This window comes from Drosophila persimilis, unplaced genomic scaffold, assembly GCF_003286085.1.
Source record: "Drosophila persimilis strain 14011-0111.01,24,50 unplaced genomic scaffold, DperRS2 tig00000002-arrow-pilon, whole genome shotgun sequence".
NCBI lineage: Eukaryota > Metazoa > Arthropoda > Insecta > Diptera > Drosophilidae > Drosophila > Drosophila persimilis.
In genome coordinates, this window is record NW_020825289.1 from 4,507,656 (window position 1) to 4,534,526 (window position 26,871).

Here is a 26,871-nt window from a genome sequence, read left to right on the forward strand (position 1 = left end):
TCGTTGGCACTCAGAAGGAAGTACATACCTCGTAAACAAGACTTCATCAGCTTCTTTCAACGTCGAAAAAACGTTGACTCCACAATGGAAAAACACCATTACAGATTTGAATTTTCCATTCATATCATATCTAGGGAATGATTATACAAAACTCAAGCTTTCGAAATTCGAAGTAATGGGATTTTGATTTGAATAGAATCGCAGGCTTATGTATTTGTAAATAATCGGAGGCCTTATCGCTGGCTAATGCCATAGTTCAATCTTATTTGCTCTGGGCATCAACATGTGTGTAGAAGGCCAGGTCGTAAAACTGCCAGCGTTTCGGCTGTGTTTCATCCACTTTATAGTTCAGGCAGCGCTTCTCGAACATCTCCACCTGATTCTCTCGACACGAGACGGTCGGATGACCATAGGCAAAACAGACTTCTTTGGTCCGAAAGTATATGCGGCCCAATGTCAACGAATGTCCGTTGCGCAGGGAAGTGAGGCAATTTCGAAAGGCTGATTCGCAGGTACAGGAGAAGCTGGAAGCGGAAAGAAAAGCATCCGTTAGCGAGAGGTAAAACGTATAGATCCGAGTGTTAAATCTTACATGGGGAAGATCCCATCGTTGCTCAGGCCATAGTCTTCCTGCTGCGGTGATATTTTATCCTTGCAGTTGTCGTGCGAGCGACAGCATATGTCCAGCTCCCTTTCGATGCCCAGATCATCGTAATTGATCGCTATATTGCCTGGACCACACCATTTCGTGCCCGGTACAATTATGCCCAGGCCAAGAATGACATCGAAGGCACCGGCAAGCGCCAATACAGCAGCTACAAAATGTTGAAGGTGCATAATAGACAAAAGTAATCAGACGACTGATCAAAGGGGATTTTCGCAAAGAAGAAATTCGTCAACTGGATCGTCGCTACGGCTACATCGAATAATAAACACAGATTACGATTAAAGCCACCAGATCCGTTTTCTATGAATGAATGTACATATATTGTATTGAAGAATAGGAGATGCAAAGATTTGTGTATAACTTTTAGAGGTTTTATTGAGACAAGAATTCAGAATTGGAGACTTTATTTTAGAAAGAATTTATGTTCCGTTCCAAACCCCTCTAAGCACAGACCGGCTATTCCCAGTATATTTTATATTATATTCTGTTATATATGAAACATTTTGAATAATGCGTGTTCCATTGTACAATATGGCTACACTTGTGGGGATAAACATTAACTTTTTCAGAGTTTTCAGGATTTAATCAATGGATTTCATCTTGCAGAGATGATTAACTGGTATCATCTTGACCTCGTCGTTTATCTTGCAGACGAGCACGTCGCCTTCCTGCTTGGACAGTACCCGGCCAACCGACTCCCGTTCCTCGCCATAGATCACCTTGAACTCATCGCCACTGTTGGGCGGCACAGGTGCCAAGTGCTCGCTGACAATGGAGACGCTGCGGTCTTCTTGGCGTAAGAATACAGAGCACACACCATTGGAAACAGTGCGGATAATACCTGTTTGTCCAACAAGATCGGTGTCGTCGTGCGTATGAATCCGAACTTCAATATCGGTTGTGCACCAGTCGCCCATCGACGAGTCCAGGCTGGCCCCCGGTGTCTGGGGATTGTACGGGGATTGTGGTATACCACCGGGAGTGTTTGGTGAATAGGTCGATGGCGATGGGGTATTCAAGTAGCCAACTGGATAAGGCGAAGGCGCAGGACTGGGACTTGGATTGAATGGGCTGTAGCTTCTATCCGATCCGTATAAAGTACCAGGAGTTTGGGGGGCGAACTGAGATGTCATCTGATAGCCGGGAGTACTTGGATTGTAGCCGGGGCTTGGGCTGGGCTCCTCCAGCGAATAATCGAAATCGTTGTTTCGCGCCGGTGTTGTGTTTGCTGTCGGATCCCAAGCACCATGGCGTGGCGTCATGCTGCCATCGTGCGACGGTGTCATTGTGCCATAAGGAGTACGAGTATCTGTGTCCCAGTTCGGCGTTTGACTTCCGACCAAGGGGGTCTTAGATCCTGCCGCAGTGTAGCTTGGCGTTTGTGCCCCGTAGCCGGGCGTACGAGCTGGCGTGCGCCCATATGTGGAGACGCTTCCCTCTTTGCCGGGAACCCCAACGATGGCAATATGATTGCGATCGACCGATATCGTTTGACATGAAGTATGGAGCTCCACACGAGCTGTGGCCTCAGTTGCGTCCTTAACAATTCCCACAGCACCTGCAGAGATCACAAATAAGTCATATACATAATGATAAATGTACTGCTCAACAAAGAAAAATACCTTTATAGGGTCCGCCACTAATCTTGATGGTTTTACCCAGAATTTCGCGATCACGAGTCACGCGGAAACCACCTCTACCGCCGCGCGCCCCTCCGCGGGCTCCTCCTCGTCCGCCAGACGGATGCATGGGCGATTGAATACGCGGTGACATGAATCCAAGTCCGCCCATCGAACCAGCAGGATTTACGTTGGTCTTGCTGCCTCCAGCCAACTGCAAGTGCCGTGTCTTGCACACAAATATGCCTCCGTTTTCTGTATACATGCGGCAATGAAGGAACGCCAAGCTGCGATACAAGTGCTTGATTTCTCCGGAACGTCCCTGCGAATTATAATCCGATTATTATTGTTATGAGAAATACTTCCAACGAACTCGTTGGTACTCACAGCATGAGGACCCTCCATAACCTTAACAATGTCGCGACGGCGAATCTGATTTTGGTCAGCATCCAGGGCCACAGTATTGCGGTTCTCTCGTCGCTTATGCAAAGCGGTTGGCTTGCATTCAATGCACTTTCCATTCATGCCCAGTACATGAAAGTTCTCACGCTCCAAACGCACAATAACACCCACATTCTGAGAGCTGATTTAAAAAATTCCCATTATTCCGATACCTGTTAGAGTCTGATGTGCGTTGGAAAATAGTGCACCTTAGACTTACTCAAGTTGCACCAAATCGCCCCATTGGAACTGGCCCAGACAGTCAACGCCTGTAGCCACATCAGAGCAGAGCTGCAGATCCCGTGGCAAAACCTCCAATTCGTGATTGGTCAAATCAGAAACGAGCACCACTCGCAAGGGCTCTACACGGATAATAAGTCCAGTTTCGCCCTCATATCGACCTGCCAACACCCTGGCATGGTCTCCAGTTTTAAAATACTTGCGCAGCTCACTCGCTTTAAAAATTAAAGGATCCTAAAAAAAAAATCATTATTTAGTGGTGTACACAGTATGAGGAATCGCATGACGTACCTTTAGATCCTGATGCTTGGGCATAACCGTGATCATGGTGCCGTCAATGGCCACAATCTTCGCCTGCAAGTTCTCCAAGTCTCCCACGCAGACCTCAACATTGTCCCCCATGGAGAACGAGTGAGTCGAAGTGGGGTCATCCTTGACATTGCCCAAAAGTTCCAGATTCACCTCTGTTAGGGCACAGTAATGCTATTATGTGACAAAGGACGTTGGATATTTGATATGAATTACCTTCTGGAGATTCTTCGAAGCGCTCTAGCTCGGCTAAGGTGGGCTTTACGCCGTCTGATAGAATGGCTGACATGGTGAAGTTCTTGTAGAGAAAGCCCTTTCGCGAATACCGATTACCCTCAAATAGTAGAAAATCGCCATCTGAGTGTACCTCACCACCAATTGCCCTAGAAAACAAGTCGTTTATAAGGATTGGAATGCACAGCTGGTGATTCTGTACCTCACGGCTTCTGGATCAAACGGTTTTGCTACAGGCCGGCGTTTCTTCTTGCGCTTGCCATCGTCAGTTTCCTACAAGAGGAATTTAGTACATTTTGGGATTAGGTTGGTCCCAATTTCAACCATTTGCATTATAATTACTGTTGCTGTTGTCCTCAAGGCACCACGCATTCTTGTATAGTCGATGCGGGGTAGGAGTTTTAGATGAACTTGATTTTGGGCCAGATCGACGTAGTCCACCTGCGCAATATCGTCCTTGTAGAGTCCTCGCTTTAGGCGCACCCACTGCTTGACCTTGAGGCCGACCTGTTCCTTGACCACCTTTAAAACATCCGTCATTTCCTTGATGGGCACCATCTCTTGTTTCCATTTGCCCATCCGAAGATTTCCCACATTATCGATTGCGGTTTTGACGTGGGTCTGCTTATAGGCTTCTAGATAAATGTATCCCTTAACGCCCTCGGGAGCAATAATCGATTTGATCTGGATTGGGTCATCCGTATTTAGGTATGTTAAGAACTTTCGCATCAACAGTAAGGCGGTGGCCTTCTCCTCTCCAATGCGGCACTTAACCATCCATAAATTGGGATCCCTACGCGGATTCGAAATATACGTAGTAATGTCGAGTATGTATATGTATAGTATATCCTATCAAACTCACTTAATGCCAGGCAGTAGGGTCTGCTGGGTGATCTCATCCGACATCTCTTCCCCGCCATCGCCAAAGTGTCGTTTTGCAATGGATTCGTCAGCATATTTTTTTCTCAGGTACTCTTCGATCTCATCTTCCTTTTGAGTGCTTTTGAGTGAATACAATATATATAGTGCAATTTGTCCATATTTAATTTCAGGTATACTTACTCCCATAGATTTGTACCTCGCCGCCTTATTTCGATGTCCCTGGCCGTTGGACCGAGTTCATCAATCTCGTTTCCAACAATTCCTATCTCATTGGCACCTTCCTCCCATTCGTCATCCTCGTCGACCTTTTGATGGTGAGAGCCAGATTCAAGGATTAGACTACAAATTTGAATTGGCAAGCACTAGCGTACAAACCTCGTCGTCCACCTCCGCCTCGTCTATGATGAAGCCACCAAAACGTTCCTTTTTCTTTTTCTTTCGTGGATGATCGTCATTCTCTTCTTCTTCGTATTCCTCGGAGTCAATATCTTCTCCAGGCGGCTCCTCCTCTTCCTCCCCCGATTCGTCGCTTTTCGGCCGGTTTCCACGACCCTGAGGGGAGTCGGACCCAGAGCCCGAATGAGCCGACCGAGATCGGGATCTTGAGCGGGAGGATCTGGACATAGACCTTGACCTGGACCTCGAACGCTGGCCAGACTTGGATCTGACGCTGCGCTGCGACTTATTTGAAATCGATCCATCTTCTGAACCACTGTCCGACATATTGCTGACTTCGGAGTCTGACATTCTATGTAAAATCTGTAAACGTGTGCGACTGCGAGCAAGCACATCCCGAGAAAACATATTTAAAACAAATCGTGAGCATCTGAACGTTGAAATATTGGACGATGGTGCGCCATGGCAAGAGAAAAACATAGACTTACGGTATGTTCACTTAGTTTTACAGCATCTGCGCCCGGAAATTTTCATCAAATCTAAATTTTCCAAAATCTTTTGATGCCACGCTAGAGATGGCAGCAGTGCAGCAGTGTGACCGTATAAATATATTAAAGTGTTGTTGAATACGTTTTACCATGAAATAAGAATTTTAGCGGAGTTCAGGTGGAAGATATAGTAGTCTTTTTTAAAGATATAAAATATAAGATGAATCTAAAAGAAGAATTAGTATTATTATTGTTAATTTTATTTGCCGCGGCTTAGATGAAGCTGATATCCTGTTTAAATAAAGGGGGTTTGATTGTGTTAAGTTTACGGTATATTTTTTAAATGAGACAGTATACTTTGGTATATCTCTGACACTATTCTTGATCGATAAGTCCGTAAAAGTATTTTTTAGGATTGTCCAGTTTTTTTTAAAGACTAACCCTCTTGTCCAATGCACCAATGTAGAAACCGTGTAGAAACGCACCTATCAGTACCGAATTCCTGATCGTTTCCCGTCAAAATCTCAATTTGTTCAAAAATTTCCGGAAAAATGCATGTCAAAAAGTGGATAACGGAGGTTTTTCACGCTGGCGCTTCTAAGGAACTTATATGAAAATAAAACGCAAAATTTTTTCTAATTTCAACATGTAGTTAATTTGTAGCAACTGTGTAGTTACCTTGTAAGGACATGACTTTAGTGCAAATTGTTGTTGACCGTTTTTGTTTAAACTTCATTTTACAAACAATCCAGTAACAAAGAGTAATTCAAATTAACTAGTCTTGTACGAAATTGATCTATCAATCGGATCTAATTATGTATTCAGGTATGGAAGTCCTGGCCAGCTAGTTATATCAAATCGAATATCAACATCGAGGAATAAGGTTTTTAATCCTTGGCGACGAACGATTAACCCAATGTAGACCATGGGGGTATTTTAATATTCCACCGAAATGAATGAAAATTTAATCATTTTAGCGCAGTTCAGGTGAAAGACTTCGTGTTTTTTTAACTTCAGAGAAAAGATGGAATGGATCTACAAGAAGAATTAACATTCAGTAATATTTTCCGCCAATTGCCTCAAGTCGTTGAACTGTTTATATAGAGGGGTCTTCAGTGGGCTAAGTTCGTTTTTTCATCGGTATATGTAATTATTATGGTTTAAAAACAAATTGTGGGCTCTTTAACGTTAATAATTACAATTGATTTATTAAATTGAACCTGTGCTTCAGTGCAAAAGGCAAAATAACATTCAGTTGTCTCGAAAGGTTCTTAAATATTTATATCAACCTCTCACATCTGGCGCAGACTTATGTATGTATGTGCGAATACATATGTGCTATGTGCATAGTATATACTATGTATTTCTATAACCTGAGAGTTTGGCAATAAAAAATGTCTCGTTTTCCCGAGTAGATTAAGGCATTTGATTATATCTGTCGTGGATCGAAAGCGCTGCTGCTATAGTTAAAAGAGAGCGAGAGAGAGTGGTGTTTCAACCAACGTTCGGTAAGGTGTGGTTCGAGACAAAAACATTAACGGGGTAGGAAATTCTGTTCTCTTCCACCTGTGAAGATCGAATAACATTAGCCGAATTTCTGAATAGCGTTTGTTGTGTCAAATCAATATCCAATTCCATGCGCGCAAATACATATGTACATATATGTATATCAATTATATCTGTTGCAGGTTGAAGAGTTGCTTGAATCTCCCACTGCGTGGTAACTGTGGACATGAACACTGCGGAAGCCAGCGTCAACCAAAGCCATCATGCGACGCCGCCCACCAGCAATGAGCGTAAGTTTTTTGCTGCATTTTCTCCAAGCTCGTGCAACGTCATTGATTTTCTTTTGAGCAGCTGTCTGCGAGGACTACGTTCTTCATGTGCATATGCCGAACAAAAGTTTCAAGGCAGTTCGGTTCAACGAAAACGAAACTGTGTGCAATGTCATCAAAAAGACAGTTGAGGACCTTAGCAGGGATGTCCGAGTGCCAAGTATTCAGCGATACGCATGCCGAATGCTCAATATGATCACTAAAGAGGAACTGTGGCTGGCCAGGACAACTCCGATGCGCAAGGTTCTGACACACATCTTGTCTCCCGGCTGCTCAAACGTGGATTGTCCAAACAACGATGCTGCCAAAGCGGAGCTTGGCGAGGGCAAACTGCAGTATCAGGACCATGGCAGAAGAGTCATTACCAACAGAGTGTGGCGAGTGGAAATGAGAGTCCGCTATGTGCCAAACAGTATTCAAGATCTGTTCGACGAGGATAAAGCCACATGCTTTTACTACTTCGATCAGGTGCATAATTCACATATCAATCAATACAGTTCAGCCTTTTTAAAAACGTTTCTGGCCGTGTTAGGTGAAAGAAGACTTCATTCATGCCAATCTAACGTCAGTGGATACTGATCTGGCTGTGCAGCTGTGTTGCTTGGGAATTCGTCACTTCTTCAAGAACATTACTATGAAAGCACCGGACAAGAAGCAAAACATTGATTACATTGAAAAGGAAATCGGATTTAAGAGTTTTCTTCCGCAATCTGTGATAAACACAACAAAGCCAAAGAATCTTAAGAAAATGATACAAGTCGGATATAAAAAGGTCTATAACTATAACGACATTGAGTACTTGACGCGGTATGTATTGAATAGAATTTACATATGTAATCAGAATATAATGATATAATAAACATTGCAGGTTCTTCGATCTTTTGAAAAATATTTATTTAACGAACTATGAGCACTTTGCGGTTACCTTGAGCTCGGCCTGGAATATATCTGGTATTCTGCACGTTGGTCCTCACATTGGTAAATATTTAACACATATATTCACACATAGATATTCCATATCTTCTTCGTTCGATTGCAGGAATCTCTTACCAGACTCATCCACAAGCAAGCTTGACGAATGTGGCTCAGTTCAAAGATGTCGTTGCCATCAAAACCTGCACTCTACCAAAGGAAAAGCTGCCCAAGCCCATGGACCATACCCCTGAAACTGAGTCAAATAATTTAAATTGCAATTGCCAGAAAATCAAAACTCAAATCAAAATCTCTGCGTCCAATAATGTAGAAGATCTGGTTATAACCTGCAATGGAATTAATGTGAGTTAATTATTGACACCACTGTCATTGTAGATTATTATATATCTTGCTTTCAGACTGCCGAAAGCATTGCCGACCTTATTGACGGATATTGCAGGTTGCTCTCAAAAGACCTAGAATTTACAATTTGGCAACGAGAGACGAGCACATCGAGCGATGACAGCACAGCGACAAAGACCAATGATCTCCCGATCGAGCCAGCCCAAGCCCAAGCCGCGTCGAGTCCGAGAAAACCGATGCTGACGGATGATTATGCTGAAATTGGTTTATTGGAAGGAGAGGGTGATTACTCAACTCCCACTGTACGAAATTACGAGCTGGATAGAGCCCTTATCACTCCGAGTGCTAAGATTGGAGTTGGTCAGTTTGGAGATGTTTATGTGGGCACCTACACTCTCCCCAAGGCTGCCAAGGGCAAGCACTCGGATGCAAATGACAAAGATAATAGGGGCGATCCAAAATCGAGCAATGGTAGACCCGACGTTATTCAAGTTGCGATAAAAACCTGTAAAGCAAACGACGATCCAGAAAAGACGGAGAACTTCCTGGCCGAAGCTTGTGCGTGCATTCATCTTCATTCATTGATATTCCATGTCCCTTAACCTGGTATTTGATTTTAGATATTATGCAGAAATTCGACCACCCACACATTATACGTTTGATTGGAATATGCAGCGTAATGCCAATTTGGATAGTCATGGAGCTGGCAAAGCTTGGCGAGCTGCGGGCCTATCTAAAGGCAAACAGCGACAGGTGCTTAACCAGACTGAAACATAATCAAATTTTGATTGCATTTATTAACAATTAATCAAATTCATTAGATTAACGCATGGAACCCTGCTTAAATACTGCTACCAGCTATCAACGGCCCTTAGCTATTTGGAATCTAAAAAATTCGTACACAGAGATATTGCGGCACGCAATGTACTCGTTAGCTCTCCCACGTGTGTTAAGGTGGGTACATTATATGATATTCTTTCGGTCAAAGCTTAAAACGTGCCAACTCTCTCATCCAGCTGGCTGATTTTGGGTTATCTCGGTGGGTTTCCGACCAATCTTATTATCACTCCACTCCCACAGGTAAGCCACAGTCATTATCATTAGCCATTTTCATTAGAATTTAATGGGATATATTGGTTTTTAGTTGCCCTGCCTATTAAGTGGATGTCTCCCGAATCGATCAACTTTCGAAGATTTACGACTGCCAGCGATGTGTGGATGTTTGGTATGTACCTTCGTATCTATTTATCTTTAATATTTGTAGATATGAATGAACTGTTGTTTAGGTGTTTGCATCTGGGAGATACTTATGCTGGGCGTAAAGCCGTTTCAAGGCGTGAAGAACGGTGACGTGATTTCGAAGCTGGAAAACGGAGAGCGGCTACCTCTGCCGCCAAACTGCCCCCCTCGATTGTACTCGCTAATGTCGCAGTGCTGGGCCTACGAACCATTAAAAAGACCCAATTTTAAGCGCATCAAGGAGACATTGAAGTAAGTTTATTCCCAACGCCCAACACTACCAACTTGTTAGAAATGCTAATTGTTTATTTCAGTGAAATTCTGATGGAGGATAGTATTAGCACATCCGAGACACTGAAACGGGAACACCGAAGATTGGTAACCATGTCCTGGGTGGGCAGTGAGGAGTCTGACATTCCGCCGTTGAAGCCAGCAAGAGCAATGCATGACTCTGGTAGGCCACAGTTCTAAAAAATAGAAAAGTCGCGGTATCTGTACTGAGTTTTTATTTCCACATTTTTAGATATGCCAAGCATGATGTCTAAGGTGGATGAGGCAACGGGAATACCTCAAACCTATATCATTGCACAGGATCCTGCGGTGCTGGCCAGGCTGATGATGGAGAACCAAAAGCGAGGGATCAATCCTGCAGCTTACACCACGCCCGCTTCGGTATTTAATACTCTAGCTGTAGGAATAGATGACAGCAAATCGAACGTTTCACTTAAGACTACCAAGCTTCCAGCAGCCGATCTGTTGAAGCTTGACCCTATCGCCGAATCTGAAAAGCAGAAAATGCAATATTCCTCTAACGCAAATTCTGCTCAAACACCAAACCCCCTAACCGCCCTTGACCCATCCACTGTAGCAAATACCCTTGCTTATGCTAGGCCACCGCCGCAAGGAATATTTTCTGGAAGTCTGCCCTCAAAGAGTAGTTTCGTTGTTTGTCCACCGCACATGGAAGAGCAAATGCAAATGGATATGTCTAATCCGGCAATTTCGAAAACAGCAGGTTATAGCCTGTACGGTAGTCTTGAGAGACACCAACCTGCACCGGCCGTTAGCAAGGGCATCCATTCAAAAGGAGGCAGTCTGGAGCGTCACAAATCATTGATGTCGGCTCAAAATTTGGTTTTCTACAACACAAAACCGCCACACTGCAGCAGCACGTCAGAGCGTTCGAGGAGCATGGAGCGAAACACGTACTTTCACGCCTATCGCCAACAAATGAAGAACTCAATTGAATGTGAATCGCTTCCCGAGGAAATTTACGATTTTGGAGGAGCCGGACTCAAGACCTGCGTATCTGTACGGCAGAATCCGAATTCTAGTCCATCGATGAACGTGTGCCCAGTGGACTTCAGTCAAACAACAACTTTAGATGGCATGGGATTAGAGCCACAGATGATGAGTGGCATGGCAGTCGACCCTCCTTTTGGCCTTGTGTATCATAACAGCATAGATGAAGGCCGAAATCAGTGCGAATGGGATCGTCAGTGGATGCTTACTGGCCCTCAAAATGTAACACTCGATGGCAGTTTGGAGGGAGCTGTCTGCATGGCGACCTTGCACGCTGACGCTGTGAGCAATCAGGTTGGGACCTATCTTGGACACGTTGGCAGCAAGGCGTTCGCATTTTATTACATTTTTCTTTTGTAATTTTGTACTTATGCTGCGATATTATTTGGAATATTCTATATGTTTTTTTGCGTTACCTTTGATTTGTTTTCTATTATTTAACTTGATGGACGCGATTGAGGCCAAGTGATAACCGCCGAATATTTATCTTTTCAGTCTATTCAAAACGTTTTGGGCGAGAAGCTAAGGCAGCAGCGCAAAGATAGCAACAGCGATGGGGAATGGTTATATCAGGAGGAGTTGCTGGTAAGCTTTCAGAACCTTCCGAACAATAAGCCCTCTCAAATTGCTCTCTGTTTCAGCGGAGGCGATCCAGCTCTATTCCCCATGCGGCCAGCAACGAGCAGCAGCCGCACATGTTTAAGCTAGACTTAATGTCAACCGGACCATCTAGCCTACCCGACTGCTCGAATGCAAATTCCCGACCTATGACGCCAAACACTAATCAGCTATCGCTAAAGTCGAACAACTCATCCGCGGATCACTTGTCTACACTGGCTGCTGGTGAAGAGCAGACCGGTTCAAACTCCAGAAACTTTGGCACTACGCCCTCCAGTCGACCAATCAACCGTGCAAAAGACGAAGTGTACTGCGCAACAACTTTGGTGGTCAAGTCCATAATGGTGCTATCGCAGGGTGTTGAAAAGGCCAATACAGAAGGTTATCTGGATTTGGTTAAGAATGTGGGCGTTGAGCTAAGAAACTTGCTCACATCGGTGGACAAAATATCTGTGCTGTTCCCAGCGCAGGCTCTCAAGTAAGCCTACACTGCGCTGCAGTCCACCAGAACCCATAATTCAATTCATTATACTCCTTTACCTTCACAGGGAAGTGCAAATGGCACATAAAGTTCTATCCAAAGACATGCACGAGCTCGTTTCTGCGATGCGATTGGCTCAGCAATATAGCGATACGACTCTAGACACTGAATATCGAAAGTAGGTGATATTGGCCCTTCACAAGACTGGTGAAATTCAAGCAATTGCTATTCATATTTCAGGAGTATGCTATCTGCCGCCCACATATTGGCGATGGATGCCAAGAATCTTTTTGATGTCGTTGACTCGATTCGGCAGCGGTATCAGCACATATTCCCACCACTCACCCCAAAAGAATTGACTAATTCATCCTGCTTTGAGGCGCATTCAATGTCCATGGCAACGGAGCCCACAAACGAGCTGAGTGGCTATATCAAAGCAAGCATGTCTGGAGAACCTCTCCAAAATGCAGACAGCTCTGCAGGAAACTGTACGGGAATTTATGATAATGACTTACATCTATGTTTGAGCTCACAATTGCAGTTGCAAAACAGTAGCGCCGTGGGAGATCGGAATGCTGTGGGCAGCTTGCAGAGGGAAATGAGCATGGGCTTAGATACGACAAGGGCTTCAAACGAACCTCTACGGATTGTAGAGGACGCTCTCAGTAGCCCTACAGAACACATGTATTGTAACACGTCTACTGTCCATGGCCATGCGTAATTTCAAGTGCTTAAGCGCTGTGTGTGTATATCTATAATCAGCACGACTGCATGAAACTGATGTACATATATTATAAATCCAAATATGTATACACTAAAATAACTTTTCTATTCGCGAACTATTCGAGAAATTTGCTAATATAGTTACTCACATAGTACTCCCTCAAGATTGACGAGACCCTCACTCGGCCGGCCGCATTCTCTCCTCGTCATGTAGTCAAAATAATTTAAGAACAAAAGACGCGTTTATGATTTTAGATGCCTATTAATGATATTTATAGATAATCAACCCAATCTAATACAACTAAATGTTCATTTTATAATAATTATTTCGGGTGTGTTTTAAGATATTTATATAATGTGATTTAAATTTGATCAATATAATGATAATGCTTCACTCATTGCACATTATGTTGGTGCTAGATTCAATAAAAAAAATAAAATATTAAACTGAACTACTAAACAAATGGCTGGCGAATAGTGGCTGAATTTGATTAATTAATGATGTGGATAGCGTCATTGGCAAATAAAACAAAAATTGGATCTGCTTGGTGAATAATCTATTAGCCCTGCCCTAACATAATACATAAATAACAGAATGACAGATTAAAATACAGCTAACATCTGAGTACGGCGGTTGATTTTAAATGCTGACTTAGTATATGAATCCGTATACATATAAAACACGGGTGCATCACCTTTTCAAATTTAATAAGTTAACACCGTGTCAATTTATATACCTAATTTATAATTCGGAAAGATATAAATATTTGAAAATTTCTCGGGAGTTTGACAATAGTTATTGAACAGGACAACAATTTAGAATTTCGGGCGGCAACATATTATTGGTATGAAAAGTGCTTTGTACTATGTATACATATAATGCCAAATATTGTAAAAAATTGAGTACGATTCAAACTGAATGAGATAACATGTAAATATGTGTTCGAAAAAATTCGCTAGCTAGGCTTAAATCGCAAACGGCTTAAGAATATATTGTACGTTCGATCCATTCCTCCAATGTAAACGTGGCTGTTTCATTTTTCTCAGTATCCCTCTCCTTGAATATTTCTGCAAGAAATTAATTGGAATGAGCATTGATATAAAGGATATTTTTATGGGGAATCTGTTACCTATGTATGTTTTTATTTTAACTGCACACATGATGAAATCATCAAAGGCAATTTGTCCGTCTCTGGACCCATATCGATGTCCCAAAACGTTCAGAACCCGATTGTTTAAGTGATAGCCAGCTGAATTAAGTGCCTCCCGAAGCTGAAAACCTGAGACCCTTCCTGTGTTTTCAACGTCGTAGACCTTGAAGATGGCCTTCCATTTGGCAATGTCCGAAAGCAAAGTCTCAAACTCTTCGAATCCCAGCTTTCCAGATTTATCAGCATCCAACATAGCCACCATGGAGCGACAAACGTCCTTGGAAAAGCCGTGAGTCTCATCGACAATTGCTGTGATAATTTGATAATATAATTTACATTTGCTTTCAGGTCGCTTGCCAGTTTTCTTACCACCTGATGTAATGGCGACACCATCCGATGGGTTATCCCCCATCAGCCTCTTACTCGACGGATCATTGGATCCCAGCGTTTCTTCGAATGGCGTGCCTTTTAAGAATGGGCCACATATCAACGACAAAAGTCCACAGGCGCCGCCGTCTTCGCCTGGGCCTGCCTGAGTCTCAAATGCATTGTTATTGGAAAATCGATTATAAACAATTGGCTTTGGCAAGTCTAAGGGAAAAGTACAGCACAAATTAGCATATATACAAAGTTTAGTCTTTGTGCAAATAAATGTAATCTTACCATCCCTCATCGAGTGGTCCAGTATTCGTTTCAGTTCCATCCAATCCACTTCCATATCCTTGCCGGCGATGCTGTCAAACAAGCGTCGCAAGCTCTCTTTCTGTGGATCCAATGGCTTTGGTGTTGGGTATCCTGGTGTTATCTTTAAACCAAAGCAAAATGTTATCCAGTGATCTCGTTTAGGACTATTTACTTACCGTGGCAGGGCCGATGCCACCGTATCCTACATGATCATCATTCTCTCTAAATGGAGGTAGAAAGTGAAATGATTGATGAAAATGAAACGGAATTGGTCATTAAAAATGTAAAGGCTGTTGTAAATGCAATATCATAAGATCTAAGCATTCCAAATTGATGAATTTTCACGGGAAATTTGGACTTATGTTCTAAAGATAAAAGGGTTTGGTTTAAATCACAAGACGTTGTTGAGGGGTTCTTTGCCGCTCTGTTTATTACCGTATTTAATATTTATATAGGTACATGAAAAATTACATTAAAGACAGGATTAAATATAGACAGGTACGGTAATCTCAGTAATTGAAAAAGTTAAAGCACTTCTATTATAAATTTTCTGGAATCAATATATGTATTACTCCTATAATAGTTCAATATATTGCAGTAACCACACGATAAGGCTATCGTATAGTTCAACGCTCTATAATTATATTGGAAATTGCACTATTTTAAATACTTTGTTACTATAATAAGAGACTGAATACTCCTTTAAATCAGTCTAGATCTGAGAAAAAGTTTTTCAAGGGGTTCGGACAGACGTGCTTTATTATTCTGTAATGAATACTGTGTGAGCATTGGGGGCCAGAGATAAGTTAAAATTGAAATATATGGAAATATTAAGGTTATGTCAAGGCCAAGGGGAATGTGTTGAATTGAGGTTAAACCAAAATAAAAATAATCTAATTGGGGAGCTACAACTACTTGCACTAAAAACAAATATTTGTTTTATATATACTGTGTCTTCACATACCCATATTGCACATTAGTTGCTTTTAAAATAGAAAACCCCGCAAATGTAGCAACCCGCATTATTTCTAATATACAAACTCATTTTCTACATGTACGCACTCCATGTTATTTTGGGTTTCGGAGAACACTCGAAGGATGAACTCCCCCTCCTCGTTCGGATCAAAAGTGGAAGGCACAATTAGATAGTGTCCGGGAGGCAACTTGAAGCGAGCACACACCTAAGACAAACCGAAATTACTGGAGTTAGATATATAATAAATAATAGAATACATACTTCTCTGGTATTAATGAAATGGGGAGAACGTCCCACCGACGACTTATACCGAAAGAAGTTGAGGCCTTGTGGCCGGCTCTCCAGTTCACGTTCGTTTAGGTTGTAAATGGCAAAACCAATGGTCAGACATTCCATTCCCATGTTGCGCTTTGATCTGCGATTTTTCTGCATTAGACCAACAATAACTGTGCAGTGTCCCTCCTCGTCGTCCTCATCAGGGTCCACCAAAGTAATAATATATTGGGGATTATGCCAGAAAGTATCCAGGAAGTTTCGGCACCCTCCAGCTGTAACTCCTGGTGTCCATTCTCCCTCGTACATGGACATCTCCCACTTGCGCTTGCCACTTTGCTGTTGGTCCTCCGTTAAAGAGTCCGGAGACAAATTGCAAATCTGGAAAAGGATTACCAAACATATTTTACAATTCAAAAAAATCGTAGACAGAGTAAGCTCTTACCTCGACTCGATCGAAATGGTGAAGGAAATCTTGGAATGACATCCAGAACTCGCCATCTCTATCGAAAGTGAGACCAATTTCCTGCTTCTGATCTTCAGGAATATAACGCCACTCAGCGGAACTGTCACTCCAAGGACCATTCCACTCGGCTTCGTTGCCCCATGGGTTGCGCATGCGTATCATTGGGATCTTACCCTGCCGATTCGGTGTTACTATATCTATGAAGCAGACCTGCAAATACATATTCCAAAGATGAAATTTGCTTTCCCACAAATAACCTTTTTATCATCATTTAGTACCTTGGTAATAGAGTATGCATGTCCACGAATTAACCCCTGAGGAGTTTCCGCCTCTAGCACATTGGGATCCGGCTCAATTGAACAGCCCATCATTGAATTTCGCTCGGCTGCCTTTTGTAATATGGTAAAGAGATTACCGGGCGCTTCCTTCAGGTCGTACCACTCGCTGACACCGCCAGTAAAGTCTTCCATGGCTTCACACGTGCTACCGCCTTTCAGAGCCTCATAGGAACCATGAAGTCTGAGTATTCAATAAATAAATAAACGCTGGCAGGGGTAAGTTATACGATTTCTCATACTTGGCATAGGCTTTCTCCAAGAGGGCACTCCAGAATTCGTTTTTCTCGGTAGAATGCATGTACACCAGCTCCCCCCGAGAGGTTGGCAAACGGTCATCAATAGTCACATCTACCCATTTACCTGTTTTAATTGGTTCATAAATAATTATTAGTTGACTTTTAATCCGATACGTAGTGGTTGTATGATTAAAATTACCGTATTGCCAGAAACGGAAGTGAAATATGCCAGCATAGTTCTCCTCGAAACTCTGCTCGGGTGGAATAACGCGAAAGAATAGATTCGGTTCCTGCGTTAAGTTGGCAGTGGCAGCCAGGAGCCAGCAATCTCCGAGCTCTCCCTGTTGGACATCAAATCGGGAAAAACCCTCTACAAAAAACTGTGGGTTGTCTGCGATTTCCTAAAAAAACATACATATATACATATTTATCCAATCATATTAGTAATTAATAGGATATTATCATTGTATTTCCGATCACTTACATGGGGCCGCAACCACTCGATGTGACGATCTGGGCGACGAGAAAACATTAGGGACTCATTACCAGCCGGGAAGATGGGGTCTTCAAAGAGTGATCCGCTGGACAGACAGCTGTTTAAGATTGTTTCATAGTCCTGCACCTCAGAGTACGGTCCCAGATTCGAGCTTGTTTCCCCCAACTAGAAAATCACATATTCCCATTATCCTTTGACTTATTTTAGTATGTACCATAATTTAGATTTTGATAAAAAATAATTAATACAATGTATGTACAGTGTAATTATGTTTAATTCGAGGATACAAGTAGACTTTACATATAACTACACACATCAAGATAGTTGCAACAAGAACACACACGGACACATTACAACAATTTGGCAGCACATTATCCTTCAAATGGAATTGTGTCAATGCCATGGCAGTAGCTTCAACATGTACTTACGTTCCCATAGAACACAGTTGGAGATGATTGCAATGGATGCTAACGCCCGTAACGAACGATTGAATGGAATGTATTTATTTAAGAGTTAAGAGTGTGAATACATGCATGTGGATATCAACGTGTATGTGTATGTGGTTATCTCTATTCAGAACATATGTACTTCTATTTGATTTAATCTAAGGATTGGAACTTACGACTCTCATGTTCTTGATGCTGGGAAGCACGCGCTTGGTGTCCGCTTCCTTTTTGATAAATATCTCGTTTATCACAGAGCCAACAACATCTTTGGCGGCCCCCATTGCAGCATCACCAGCGGCATTCAGAAATTCCTGACCGGCTTGTCTCAAGAATCCCTTTAGATCGTCCATCTTCCCTTTTTAGTTATCTAGTAGTAGGAACAAGTATTGACAGAGAAATCTTAGAAAGGGACTTAAATTTGATTTTAAATAGCAGTGTGCAAAAGATTAAAAAACGATTCGTAGACACAGAAAAATCCACATTTTTATCTAGTTATTTACAGTTATTAATTTTGGCCATTAGTTTGGCCCTCACATGATAGCCCAGCCCAGCAACACACCCACGTATATGCGAATATGGGTTAACCACTTTCCAAAAGTGATATAAATTCCCAACATGGTGAGTGGCTTCAATTACATTACTTCAATTCACGCAACGAGCATTAGGTGTATTCTTTGGAGAGCAAGAGCTCATTCGCAGCTCCCAGCCAAATATAATTTATACGGATATAAATATATATAATGTCTCTCTGCTTGTATGTCGACAATACATATATGCTAGTTTGTGTGACATCATTCGGAAGCATGAGATGCCTCTAATGACTCAAAGGGTGTGTGCCATTCGACCAGTGGACCTGGATGCCCACTCCTATCCTTTGATTGCACTGACATTGAACTTGAACAGCCTGTCGTAATAATAAAATGTCGCTTTAATCGAACACAACATGCTAGTTGATGTATGCATAGATCTGTTCCTTAATGGCTACATATATGTACGTACGTATGCTTGAATACATATGTAATACATATATAAAAGCATTGGAAATTCTACTGCGAAATCGAAACAGGTTTAGTAATTAATACATTTTTTGTGTCTGGCTCATTCTTGTGACCAGCATTCTTGTGGTAGGAGACACTACATTCACATAAACTATTTTGTTACAATAAACATATTCTCTTATTTATAATGGACCTTGATTTTCTCCGAAGACGATTTGAATCTTTCACCAAACAATACGACGGTTGGAAACGAAACGTACCGAAGCGAAGCGTATCTTAAAATATTTATTTTTGCAAGTGTGTGTGGAGGCAGTACAGTAATCAGCTGACTCCAAGGGCTGCAGTGTGCTTCTACTTCAGCCCTGGCAGCTAAAAACACTCAATTTATTTAACTGTCATTCGTTTTTAAATATTTGTCTCTTGTTTTCATCAAACAAACTATATTATGCAGATTTATGTGTCGTTTTTAAAGCGTATTAGGAAAATAAAATAAGTTGAAAAGAACTGCAAAAAATGGCATTGTGCAATGTCTGTCCAGCCCTGAAGATCGGCCTGCCAACTGATTCGAAATGTAAAGAAAAATGCATCTTCAAGATTAAGATACACACAACAATCTGATTCTGTATACAAGTGCGTCAGAATTTTCCACATCTTCTGCTCATTAAAAAACGATTAAAAACTAATAAATGTTTATGGACAACTAAATGCCACCGTGCACGAACGAGATAGCTCCAGTAAACATTAACCAATTACTGTGATCCTTCCGGAGCATGAGCATCATGTTTTCGAGTATAAGGAATACTTCGGAAGCTGTAGCGGCTCTCGCTTCACTGGGACTGGGATTTGTTCTGATTATATTCGTTTCTACGACGCCAACTGTGATTGACGCCACCCAGTCAGGGATCTATATAGACAATGGCAAAGATCAGACGATCATGCACCGCGTGCTAAGCGACGATGACAAGCTGGATGTTTCGTACGAGATCCTAGAGTTCCTGGGCATAGCCGAGCGTCCTACCCACCACAGCAGCCATCCGCTGTCCTTGAGAAAGTCTGCACCGAAATTCTTGCTAGACGTCTACCACCGCATCACGGAAGAGGAAGGCCTGGGAGGCGGCCATACCGACGATGAAACTGTGCACAGCCATCGCTCAAAGCGCAACGCCGACATGTCCGATGAAAGAAACGCAGATGGAGAGGAAAATTTCATTACGGACCTCGACAAGCGCGCCATTGATGAGAGCGATATTATAATGACTTTTTTGAACAAACGCAATCACAACGTGGAGGAACTACGTCACGAACACGGCCGCCGTCTGTGGTTCGACGTCTCCAAGGTGCCGAGCGACAACTATCTGGTGATGGCGGAGTTGCGTATCTACCAGAACTCCAACGAAGGCAAATGGCTCACAGCGAACAAGCAATTCACGATCACTGTGTACTCCATGGGACTGGGAGAGTCGGGTCAGAATACGATGGAAGCACTGTCCTCGGTGAATACCACTGGCGACTACGTCGGCTGGCTGGAACTGAACGTGACTGAGGGCCTGCACGAGTGGCTGGTACATTCCAAGGAGAACCACGGCATATATATCGGGGCACACGCTGTTAACCGACCCGATCGAGAAGTCAAACTGGACGACGTTGGACTGATCCATCGCAAAGTGGATGACGAATACCAGCCATTTATGATTGGATTCTTTAGGGGGCCCGAACTGATCAAAACTACATCGCACAGTAGTCACCACAGAAGCAAGCGAAGCACGCTTCATCAGCGCAAGAAAAAGAAGTCGGTGCCAGTGCATCCCTTTTTGGATGTACCCATCGAGAATACACGCAGCTGTCAGATGCAGACCCTCTACATCGACTTCAAGGATTTGGGCTGGCACGATTGGATAATCGCCCCAGAGGGCTATGGGGCGTTCTATTGCAGCGGAGAATGCAATTTCCCTCTCAACGCACACATGAATGCCACCAATCATGCCATTGTGCAGACACTGGTGCATCTGCTGGAGCCCAAGAAGGTGCCAAAGCCTTGCTGTGCCCCGACGAGGCTGGGGGCCTTGCCTGTGCTGTATCATCTCAATGATGAGAATGTCAACCTCAAGAAGTATAGAAATATGATTGTGAAATCCTGCGGGTGCCATTGAATCCAATTTGTAATCTAATCTAAGCATTTTAAAGCATTTCTGTGTAGATGTCCGTACTAATCTCGAATATTTTTATAGAAATATTAAACGCAGTGCCTAACTAACAGTGTATCGTGTTGTAGTATATATATCAATCTAAACTGAAACAGTTCTTAAAACCTCAGAGCATTGATTCTGCAGGATCTCTTTATTAAATTCGACTTCACATTCATTTGGAGTGATTCATCACTGTGTCAAATGTTATAGAACATACATGTATCATAAAAAAATAATTCATTGGCATTAACTCAAAAAAATAAAACTTCAACTTTCTTAAAGTTTAACAAAAGGAGTACATCATTAAATGATTATTTGATGTTGAGGGTCGGCAGTACATCCGATACATCCCATAAGGAACAAAGATTATAAAAACGCAAATCATAAATTTATCGCTTATGAATCCAATAATTGCGAAAAGCGAACAAGTCCATAATTAAATTTCCAACTCTTTTGTCAATTAGACTGGATATTAAACGGCCGTCAAAGTTTGGCATGCTAACACTTAACGATCGGCAAGCATCGCTAGAAGAGATGACGGTATACATTAGGTCGAGTCGTCAAATTCATTTCTATACTCACATAATTTCATACACTGGAATAACATTTCGAAAGTATTCCTTCAATGTAAATTCTCCGTTAATAGTTTTTGCTCGGCTTATGCTTAGCATTTCATCATCATTCTTTTTATACAGAATCACGAAAATGTGTCGATTGGGCGTCTCGATGGGTCTGGCAAACTTTCCTAGTATGGATTCGATGAAGGGAGTACTGGTGCTCCTGTAGAAATCCTCACATGATACTTTGGTGTGCAGAACGAAGAACTGTCGCTCAACAAAGTGTGAATTGATATCGAAATGTGGTAATGTCCGTCGTTTCAGCAGATCTTCTTTGCTATCTTCTATTTCCTGATTCCAGCTAAAGTGGTGATTTACAGTCAGCAGATAAGGGGTTGGCAGCTTTATAATGGGCTGATAATAAATAAGCGGAGTCTTTGAAAATCCGACAGCCACATCTTCGTTTTCAAATACTTTGGCCAATGTTTCATTCAGCATGACCTGGTTGGCCAAAATGGTTGCGTCGGCGTTCCATCTGTCCTGATCTCTACAGTGCTTTAAAAATTCGTGATATCCACTAAAGAAACACTGACGTGCTTTCATGACCAACTCGGCTACAGTTTTTGGCATAACCATCCAGATCCATTCATCTATATAGACATTGACGTTATCATTTTGGCTTAGACTTATTTGGGAAGACCTCATTCTGCTCGGACCTAAAATAAGAATACATTTAAATAATCAGTTAATCTAAGATGTGACAAGCCAACTTACCAGCAAACATAGCCACTGCTAAGGGAATAACCACGGTGGCGTATAAAATGTAGTTCTTCTGCTTGGTGCAGACAACCCAGGGACTGCGAAAATTAAGAGCCGAGCTGCTAAATGGCTCTAGAAAGTCCCGCAGCACTGTGTTGGGATGCAAGTGCACTTTCTCTGAATAAGCCGACTTTAGACATGATTTTCCCACATCTAGCACGCAGATATTTGGATACATGCCGCCGGTTAGGGCCGCCTTTACCACGTGCCAATTTCCCGACAACAAATTAAGATTTTGAATGCTAAGCACGCCACGGAAATGAATCATGTGGGCCGCTCGTAGAGAGGACACAATATAGGAGCGGATGAAACTCAGCTGCTCCATCAGTCCGTTCAGAATAAAGTCGTATTCGTTGGTTAAATACAGAATCGGCATCTTGCTCTTTTGCCGATTCTGCCACTCCTGAAACAATCTCAGGAATATAAAGTGGTCTGAAAACTGATTGTCTGCCAGGCGACTACGTTCATTCTTGATGAGATTTTGAATATAAATCGTGAATCGATCCCACAAGTTGTCAATGTCCTCCGTGAAGGGAATACTCAGCGGATCCGTCGTCGAGAGCGAGGTCACTATGGTCAGTATTGGATCCAGGCATTGAAGAAGAATACCATAAATTAAAATGCGTCCAAGTTGACAAGGGACTGGTATATCAAGAAGTCGGCAGCCAAGCCATGTGAGATCTTCGACCTCGTTCAAAGCCTCAATTTTTTTCAGGAACTGCACGGCATGGTGCACATTAATGAATGGCGGTGGGGCAATGGTATAGCCTAGGTATTCACTGACCATCTTGTTTGGCGACAATGCTTTCACCGTCAAACAGATCTTGTCCAGCTGTATTCTTTGAAGCAGGGGTGAGCTATTTTCACTGAGCGAATTGTATGCGCATTTGGATAACAATCTAAAGCATTGCGAATCAGCACCTGCTCCTGCAAAAAACAGAATGTAAATCAAGAGTTATTTTCTGAAAGAACGGGGAACCTTTACCGTCGACGATGGATTCCCTTCTCAAGAGACAGTCTTTGGCCACCCATTCGTATCGATTTTCAGCGCAGTAGCTGCTGCTATTATAAATGGTATACTGTTTGCAAGCAGTGTCGATGAGGTACTTGAACGGCACCTGAAGAGCCAGCGACTCAATTATATCTGTGGCCAACACCACTTTGTCAGTGTCGTCGCGAGCATTAACCACATCGTCAATGTACTCCCCGCCCATATTTTCGTGCAGCAAGAATATTGAGAATTCTTGCAGTTTGCCGCTCATGTAATGACTGAGAAGCATATAGTTCAGTTTAACAATATGATAATAGGTGGGCAAAATTACCAATATGTTGCCTGAAAAGAGATGGAGATTCATTAAAATAGATTAGCGATACCTAAACATAGCCATATCAAATATTTAGATGTATCCATAAGAGAGAGTTGATTTATTAAATCTGATTTACAATGCTGTTTCCTAGACAAATACACCCGGCTATTCCTCCAATTAAATCAAATGAAGAACGTTACAAGACAGATGCACAATGATACAATTATCTGATACATAATTCTAAAATGGCATTTCTTAAGCTATAACTAATATGTAGAACTATTTAACAGGCATAAGTGAGTGTGGTGTGGTGTGCTGGTTTGTGTGTTTCCGGGCAGAACGGCGCGACATCTTCAGGTCAGTGTGTTTTCTTTAAATTTAAGTGTAAGCTTTAGAAATGCCTGGTGGCTGAGGCAGAGTTGAGTTGAGCTCGATATTTCGCTATGATTGTGGCTTTGGCTGCACTGCGTCGCTGTTTTCCAATGCCGACAGCTGCTTTAGGATTTCGGCTTTCTTTTTCACCTTGTCGAGCTGGTCTTTGTCCAACTTTTTATGCTCGCCGGCCCGAATTCTGCTCTCGATTTGTTCGATTTCGCGTATTTTCTTGCGAAGCTTTTTTAATTGTTTCTCAGTATCGACATCTTCGGGTACGTTAAGCTTCAATTTATCCGCCAGAGCGTTTGATATCACATTGACGTTCGTCTTGCTGTCAGACGAAGGTTGGCAAACCTTAAGCGGCGACCCGCCACTAGAACCACTGGGGCCACTTAGGGCAACTGCAACTCCTTCCTTGTCCTTGTCCAGCTTCTTTGTTCTCGTCCTCTCCTGCTTTTCGAGCTCTTTCTTTGACTCTGCCGCCAGAATGGGACACATGCCAGGCGGCACTCCAGTCTGTCTTTGGGCGACAAACTGCTTGCCCTTGCTCTCGTACAGCGGCACCTCCTCCTGAGGCACGTACCCATCTTTTACACGACGCGCCTTGCGCCAAGTGCCATCTGGACGCTTTGTGGCCGGGATAAATTTCCCCTCGCTGCTTTGCTGGTAGGTGCTCATTTTTTACGTTTCAACCAAAGCCTGCTACCCTGGTTCTATATTCCAAAAAAAAAAACAAAGCTAAATGGCAAAGGGCGATATGTATCGATGGATGCGATACATAGGCACATTGGAGATGGCACTATTGCGAGGGCCATTACAGCTCACGATTAATCATATAACCATTATTATATATACTACCGTTAACTAAACAACAGGGAATGGAAATACCCCCCGCTGGATACCGTCTATTTATAAGTAGAGAATAAAATAGTAGTTTTATTACCTGACGGATATTCCGGCTTGGTTCGCAACAAGTAAAACAAATCTATGATAAGATCGTAGTCCACAAAATCGGGCTTGGTGCTTTTAATTGCATTGCCCCGCAGGCTGAAATTGTTCAGGACGTCAATGCACTCATTGTTTTCCTTTGATGCTGCCACTGTGATCGCGTTCTGGTGCTGCTCATCCACAACGTACGGATCAGCACCCATAAACAGCAAGACGCGTAGGTGGTTAGCATTGTTCCGCTGAGATGCAATGAGCACAGCAGTCTTGCCGGTGGTCGAATGGCGATAGTTGACGGGCACCAAGTCGTAATTGACGGCATACAGAAATGGACGAATAGAAAGATCAGTGCCGAGCTCCTCGTAGGCATCCAAACATTTATCCATTTGCTCATTTCTGGGGGTTTTGGTTCTGTACACCTCTGGAGTCTCCTTGTAAATGTCCTGCCCCTTGTGAATGCCAGCCTCTGAAATACGACTGTGAATATCACCCAAATAAGAAATGCGAGGCGCCGGTTTTTGAGCTCCGTTCGGCATCAATTCTGTCCCTTCTCCAAAATAGTCGGTAAATTTCTTCACGTCGGCCATTTGACATAGCAGTATGACTCGTAGATTTTGGTGCAAGGTCAGGGCATTTCGCAATTCACTGAGCAAAACGTCGATATAGGGATCATGCCGGTGCACATCGTTAACAATGAAGTGGCTGATGTTCAGGCATTTCTGGCTTGTCAGTGAACGTAACACATACTGCGCCGTGGAGCATATAATGTGCGTTACCGAGCTGATGTTGCTGTTATGCGGCAGTTGAACTCCCACAGTCTCACCCAAATCCTCGGCGAAGTAATGAGCCAGGCGCTTGCTATTGTACATTGCCAAAACGTTTTCATTCTCGATGCAAATTATCTTCGCATTTGTTTTCTTAGACGCGCAATCTTCAAAAATGATTATTGGCATATACAGCGATTTGTCCCACGAGAGATCTGCACTGAACACCATTACCCGCTGTTTATACAGGGTCTGTATGACGTTGTCGATGAACGGATAGCCGGGAAATTTTTTCAGTAAATTGCGCTGCGTATCGTCCTTGACACGCGGCGTAGGCGCCATGATCGTCGGAAATGGTAGATGAGGCCCCAAAATTTCAGCAACACACCCACGCTGTGGAATGTAATCTGAGCTCAATTTCAGTTCATCTTTTCCCAAGTTGCCTGATTGTCCCAGCATGGTTAGAATGTTTATTGCCGTCGAAGGCGAGAATGTCAATATTTTCGGCTCCTCCAAGTAATGGCGGCAAGCTTGCTTGAATACTTTGATAATTTCGCCATTATTAAACACGCACTGCGCCCGCAAGCCCAAAGAGCTGGCGTATCGCATGAATATGTCGTGCTCTGACGACCGAAATGTGCATGGGAATTGTTGGCAGCATCGCCGGCCAGCCATAAAGTACAGCAGTTGCTGCGGAATAAACTTATCTTTGATAATTTCGTTCATTTCGATCAAACGAATTTACAAAACCGCAACTTTTTCACACAATCTGGCGCCGCTTTCCGTTGATGTCAAATTTTGTGCGCGTCAAGTGTGACCAGTGTGACCCTCAGAAATATACCGAAACATACCGTCTTACTTTAAAAATATACCGTAAATATACTGACGAGCTCAAGTTCTAAAAATATTCCTCAATTTTGATATTCTGTCGAATATTCTCAGCTATATAGAATATTTAGCCATGCCCACATAATTTCAACCGATTAATGAATCAATTTTCTACTTAACTGGCTTATTCTAAATAATTGCTTGTATTGGGTTTTTCGTAAAAAAAATGTTTTAGCGAAATAAGTCAAGACAAAAAAACGAAAGAGGATAGTCGTTT

General features: G+C 42.7%; 7 protein-coding genes across 11 annotated transcripts; 2 read left to right on the plus strand and 5 right to left on the minus strand.

Annotated features, from left to right (window-relative positions):
- Positions 1-181: 181 nt before the first annotated feature.
- Positions 182-963, minus strand: LOC6590133 (phospholipase A2 large subunit). The gene is made up of 2 exons (XM_002015574.2): positions 593-963; positions 182-524 (listed from the first exon to the last, which is right to left on the minus strand). The coding sequence occupies exons 1-2, from the start codon at positions 835-837 to the stop codon at positions 263-265; spliced, it is 507 nt and encodes a 168-aa protein (XP_002015610.1). The 5' UTR covers positions 838-963; the 3' UTR covers positions 182-262.
- A 61-nt stretch (positions 964-1,024) lies between these two features.
- On the minus strand, positions 1,025-5,350 carry LOC6590134 (transcription elongation factor SPT5). Its single transcript, XM_002015575.2, has 12 exons — positions 5,277-5,350; positions 4,768-5,167; positions 4,573-4,697; positions 4,373-4,510; positions 3,853-4,303; positions 3,713-3,783; positions 3,493-3,659; positions 3,259-3,431; positions 2,948-3,201; positions 2,674-2,869; positions 2,290-2,608; positions 1,025-2,225 (listed from the first exon to the last, which is right to left on the minus strand). Exons 2-12 carry the CDS (start codon positions 5,137-5,139, stop codon positions 1,249-1,251), a joined length of 3,243 nt encoding a protein of 1,080 aa, XP_002015611.1. The 5' UTR covers positions 5,140-5,167; positions 5,277-5,350; the 3' UTR covers positions 1,025-1,248.
- A 1,222-nt stretch (positions 5,351-6,572) lies between these two features.
- LOC6590135 (focal adhesion kinase 1) lies at positions 6,573-13,168 on the plus strand. Of its 4 annotated transcripts, none has more exons than XM_026986014.1 (18): positions 6,573-6,589; positions 6,965-7,072; positions 7,134-7,579; positions 7,644-7,918; positions 7,980-8,089; positions 8,151-8,386; positions 8,443-8,944; positions 9,007-9,139; positions 9,208-9,340; positions 9,403-9,466; positions 9,531-9,611; positions 9,673-9,877; positions 9,940-10,079; positions 10,149-11,221; positions 11,423-11,512; positions 11,569-12,023; positions 12,094-12,204; positions 12,267-13,168. In XM_026986014.1, the coding sequence occupies exons 2-18, from the start codon at positions 7,009-7,011 to the stop codon at positions 12,745-12,747; spliced, it is 4,599 nt and encodes a 1,532-aa protein (XP_026841815.1). In that variant the 5' UTR covers positions 6,573-6,589; positions 6,965-7,008; the 3' UTR covers positions 12,748-13,168. The 4 variants fall into 4 exon arrangements, with proteins under 4 accessions (XP_026841815.1, XP_026841814.1, XP_026841813.1 ...); XM_026986013.1 differs by lacking the exon at positions 6,573-6,589 and adding an exon at positions 6,699-6,789; XM_026986012.1 differs by lacking the exon at positions 6,573-6,589 and adding an exon at positions 6,699-6,784.
- A 403-nt stretch (positions 13,169-13,571) lies between these two features.
- On the minus strand, positions 13,572-19,097 carry LOC6590137 (calpain-A). 2 transcript variants are annotated; one of them, XM_026986017.1, is made up of 14 exons: positions 19,074-19,097; positions 17,992-18,182; positions 17,358-17,534; positions 17,073-17,274; positions 16,877-16,997; positions 16,578-16,818; positions 16,279-16,509; positions 15,822-16,214; positions 15,647-15,765; positions 14,761-14,806; positions 14,564-14,705; positions 14,270-14,491; positions 13,880-14,209; positions 13,572-13,817 (listed from the first exon to the last, which is right to left on the minus strand). In XM_026986017.1, the coding sequence occupies exons 2-14, from the start codon at positions 18,163-18,165 to the stop codon at positions 13,732-13,734; spliced, it is 2,484 nt and encodes an 827-aa protein (XP_026841818.1). In that variant the 5' UTR covers positions 18,166-18,182; positions 19,074-19,097; the 3' UTR covers positions 13,572-13,731. The 2 variants fall into 2 exon arrangements, with proteins under 2 accessions (XP_026841818.1, XP_002015614.2); XM_002015578.2 differs by lacking the exon at positions 19,074-19,097 and adding an exon at positions 19,007-19,059.
- Positions 19,098-19,479: 382 nt separating this feature from the next.
- Positions 19,480-21,067, plus strand: LOC113565133 (protein 60A). The gene has a single exon (XM_026986018.1). It carries the CDS (start codon positions 19,584-19,586, stop codon positions 20,961-20,963), a length of 1,380 nt encoding a protein of 459 aa, XP_026841819.1. The 5' UTR covers positions 19,480-19,583; the 3' UTR covers positions 20,964-21,067.
- Positions 21,068-21,122: 55 nt separating this feature from the next.
- Positions 21,123-26,535, minus strand: LOC6590366 (benign gonial cell neoplasm protein). Its single transcript, XM_026986016.1, has 5 exons — positions 25,001-26,535; positions 23,361-23,708; positions 22,331-23,302; positions 21,582-22,272; positions 21,123-21,524 (listed from the first exon to the last, which is right to left on the minus strand). The coding sequence occupies exons 1-5, from the start codon at positions 26,490-26,492 to the stop codon at positions 21,389-21,391; spliced, it is 3,639 nt and encodes a 1,212-aa protein (XP_026841817.1). The 5' UTR covers positions 26,493-26,535; the 3' UTR covers positions 21,123-21,388.
- Positions 23,770-24,776, minus strand: LOC113565134 (partner of Y14 and mago). The gene has a single exon (XM_026986019.1). It carries the CDS (start codon positions 24,733-24,735, stop codon positions 24,124-24,126), a length of 612 nt encoding a protein of 203 aa, XP_026841820.1. The 5' UTR covers positions 24,736-24,776; the 3' UTR covers positions 23,770-24,123.
- Positions 26,536-26,871: the final 336 nt, after the last annotated feature.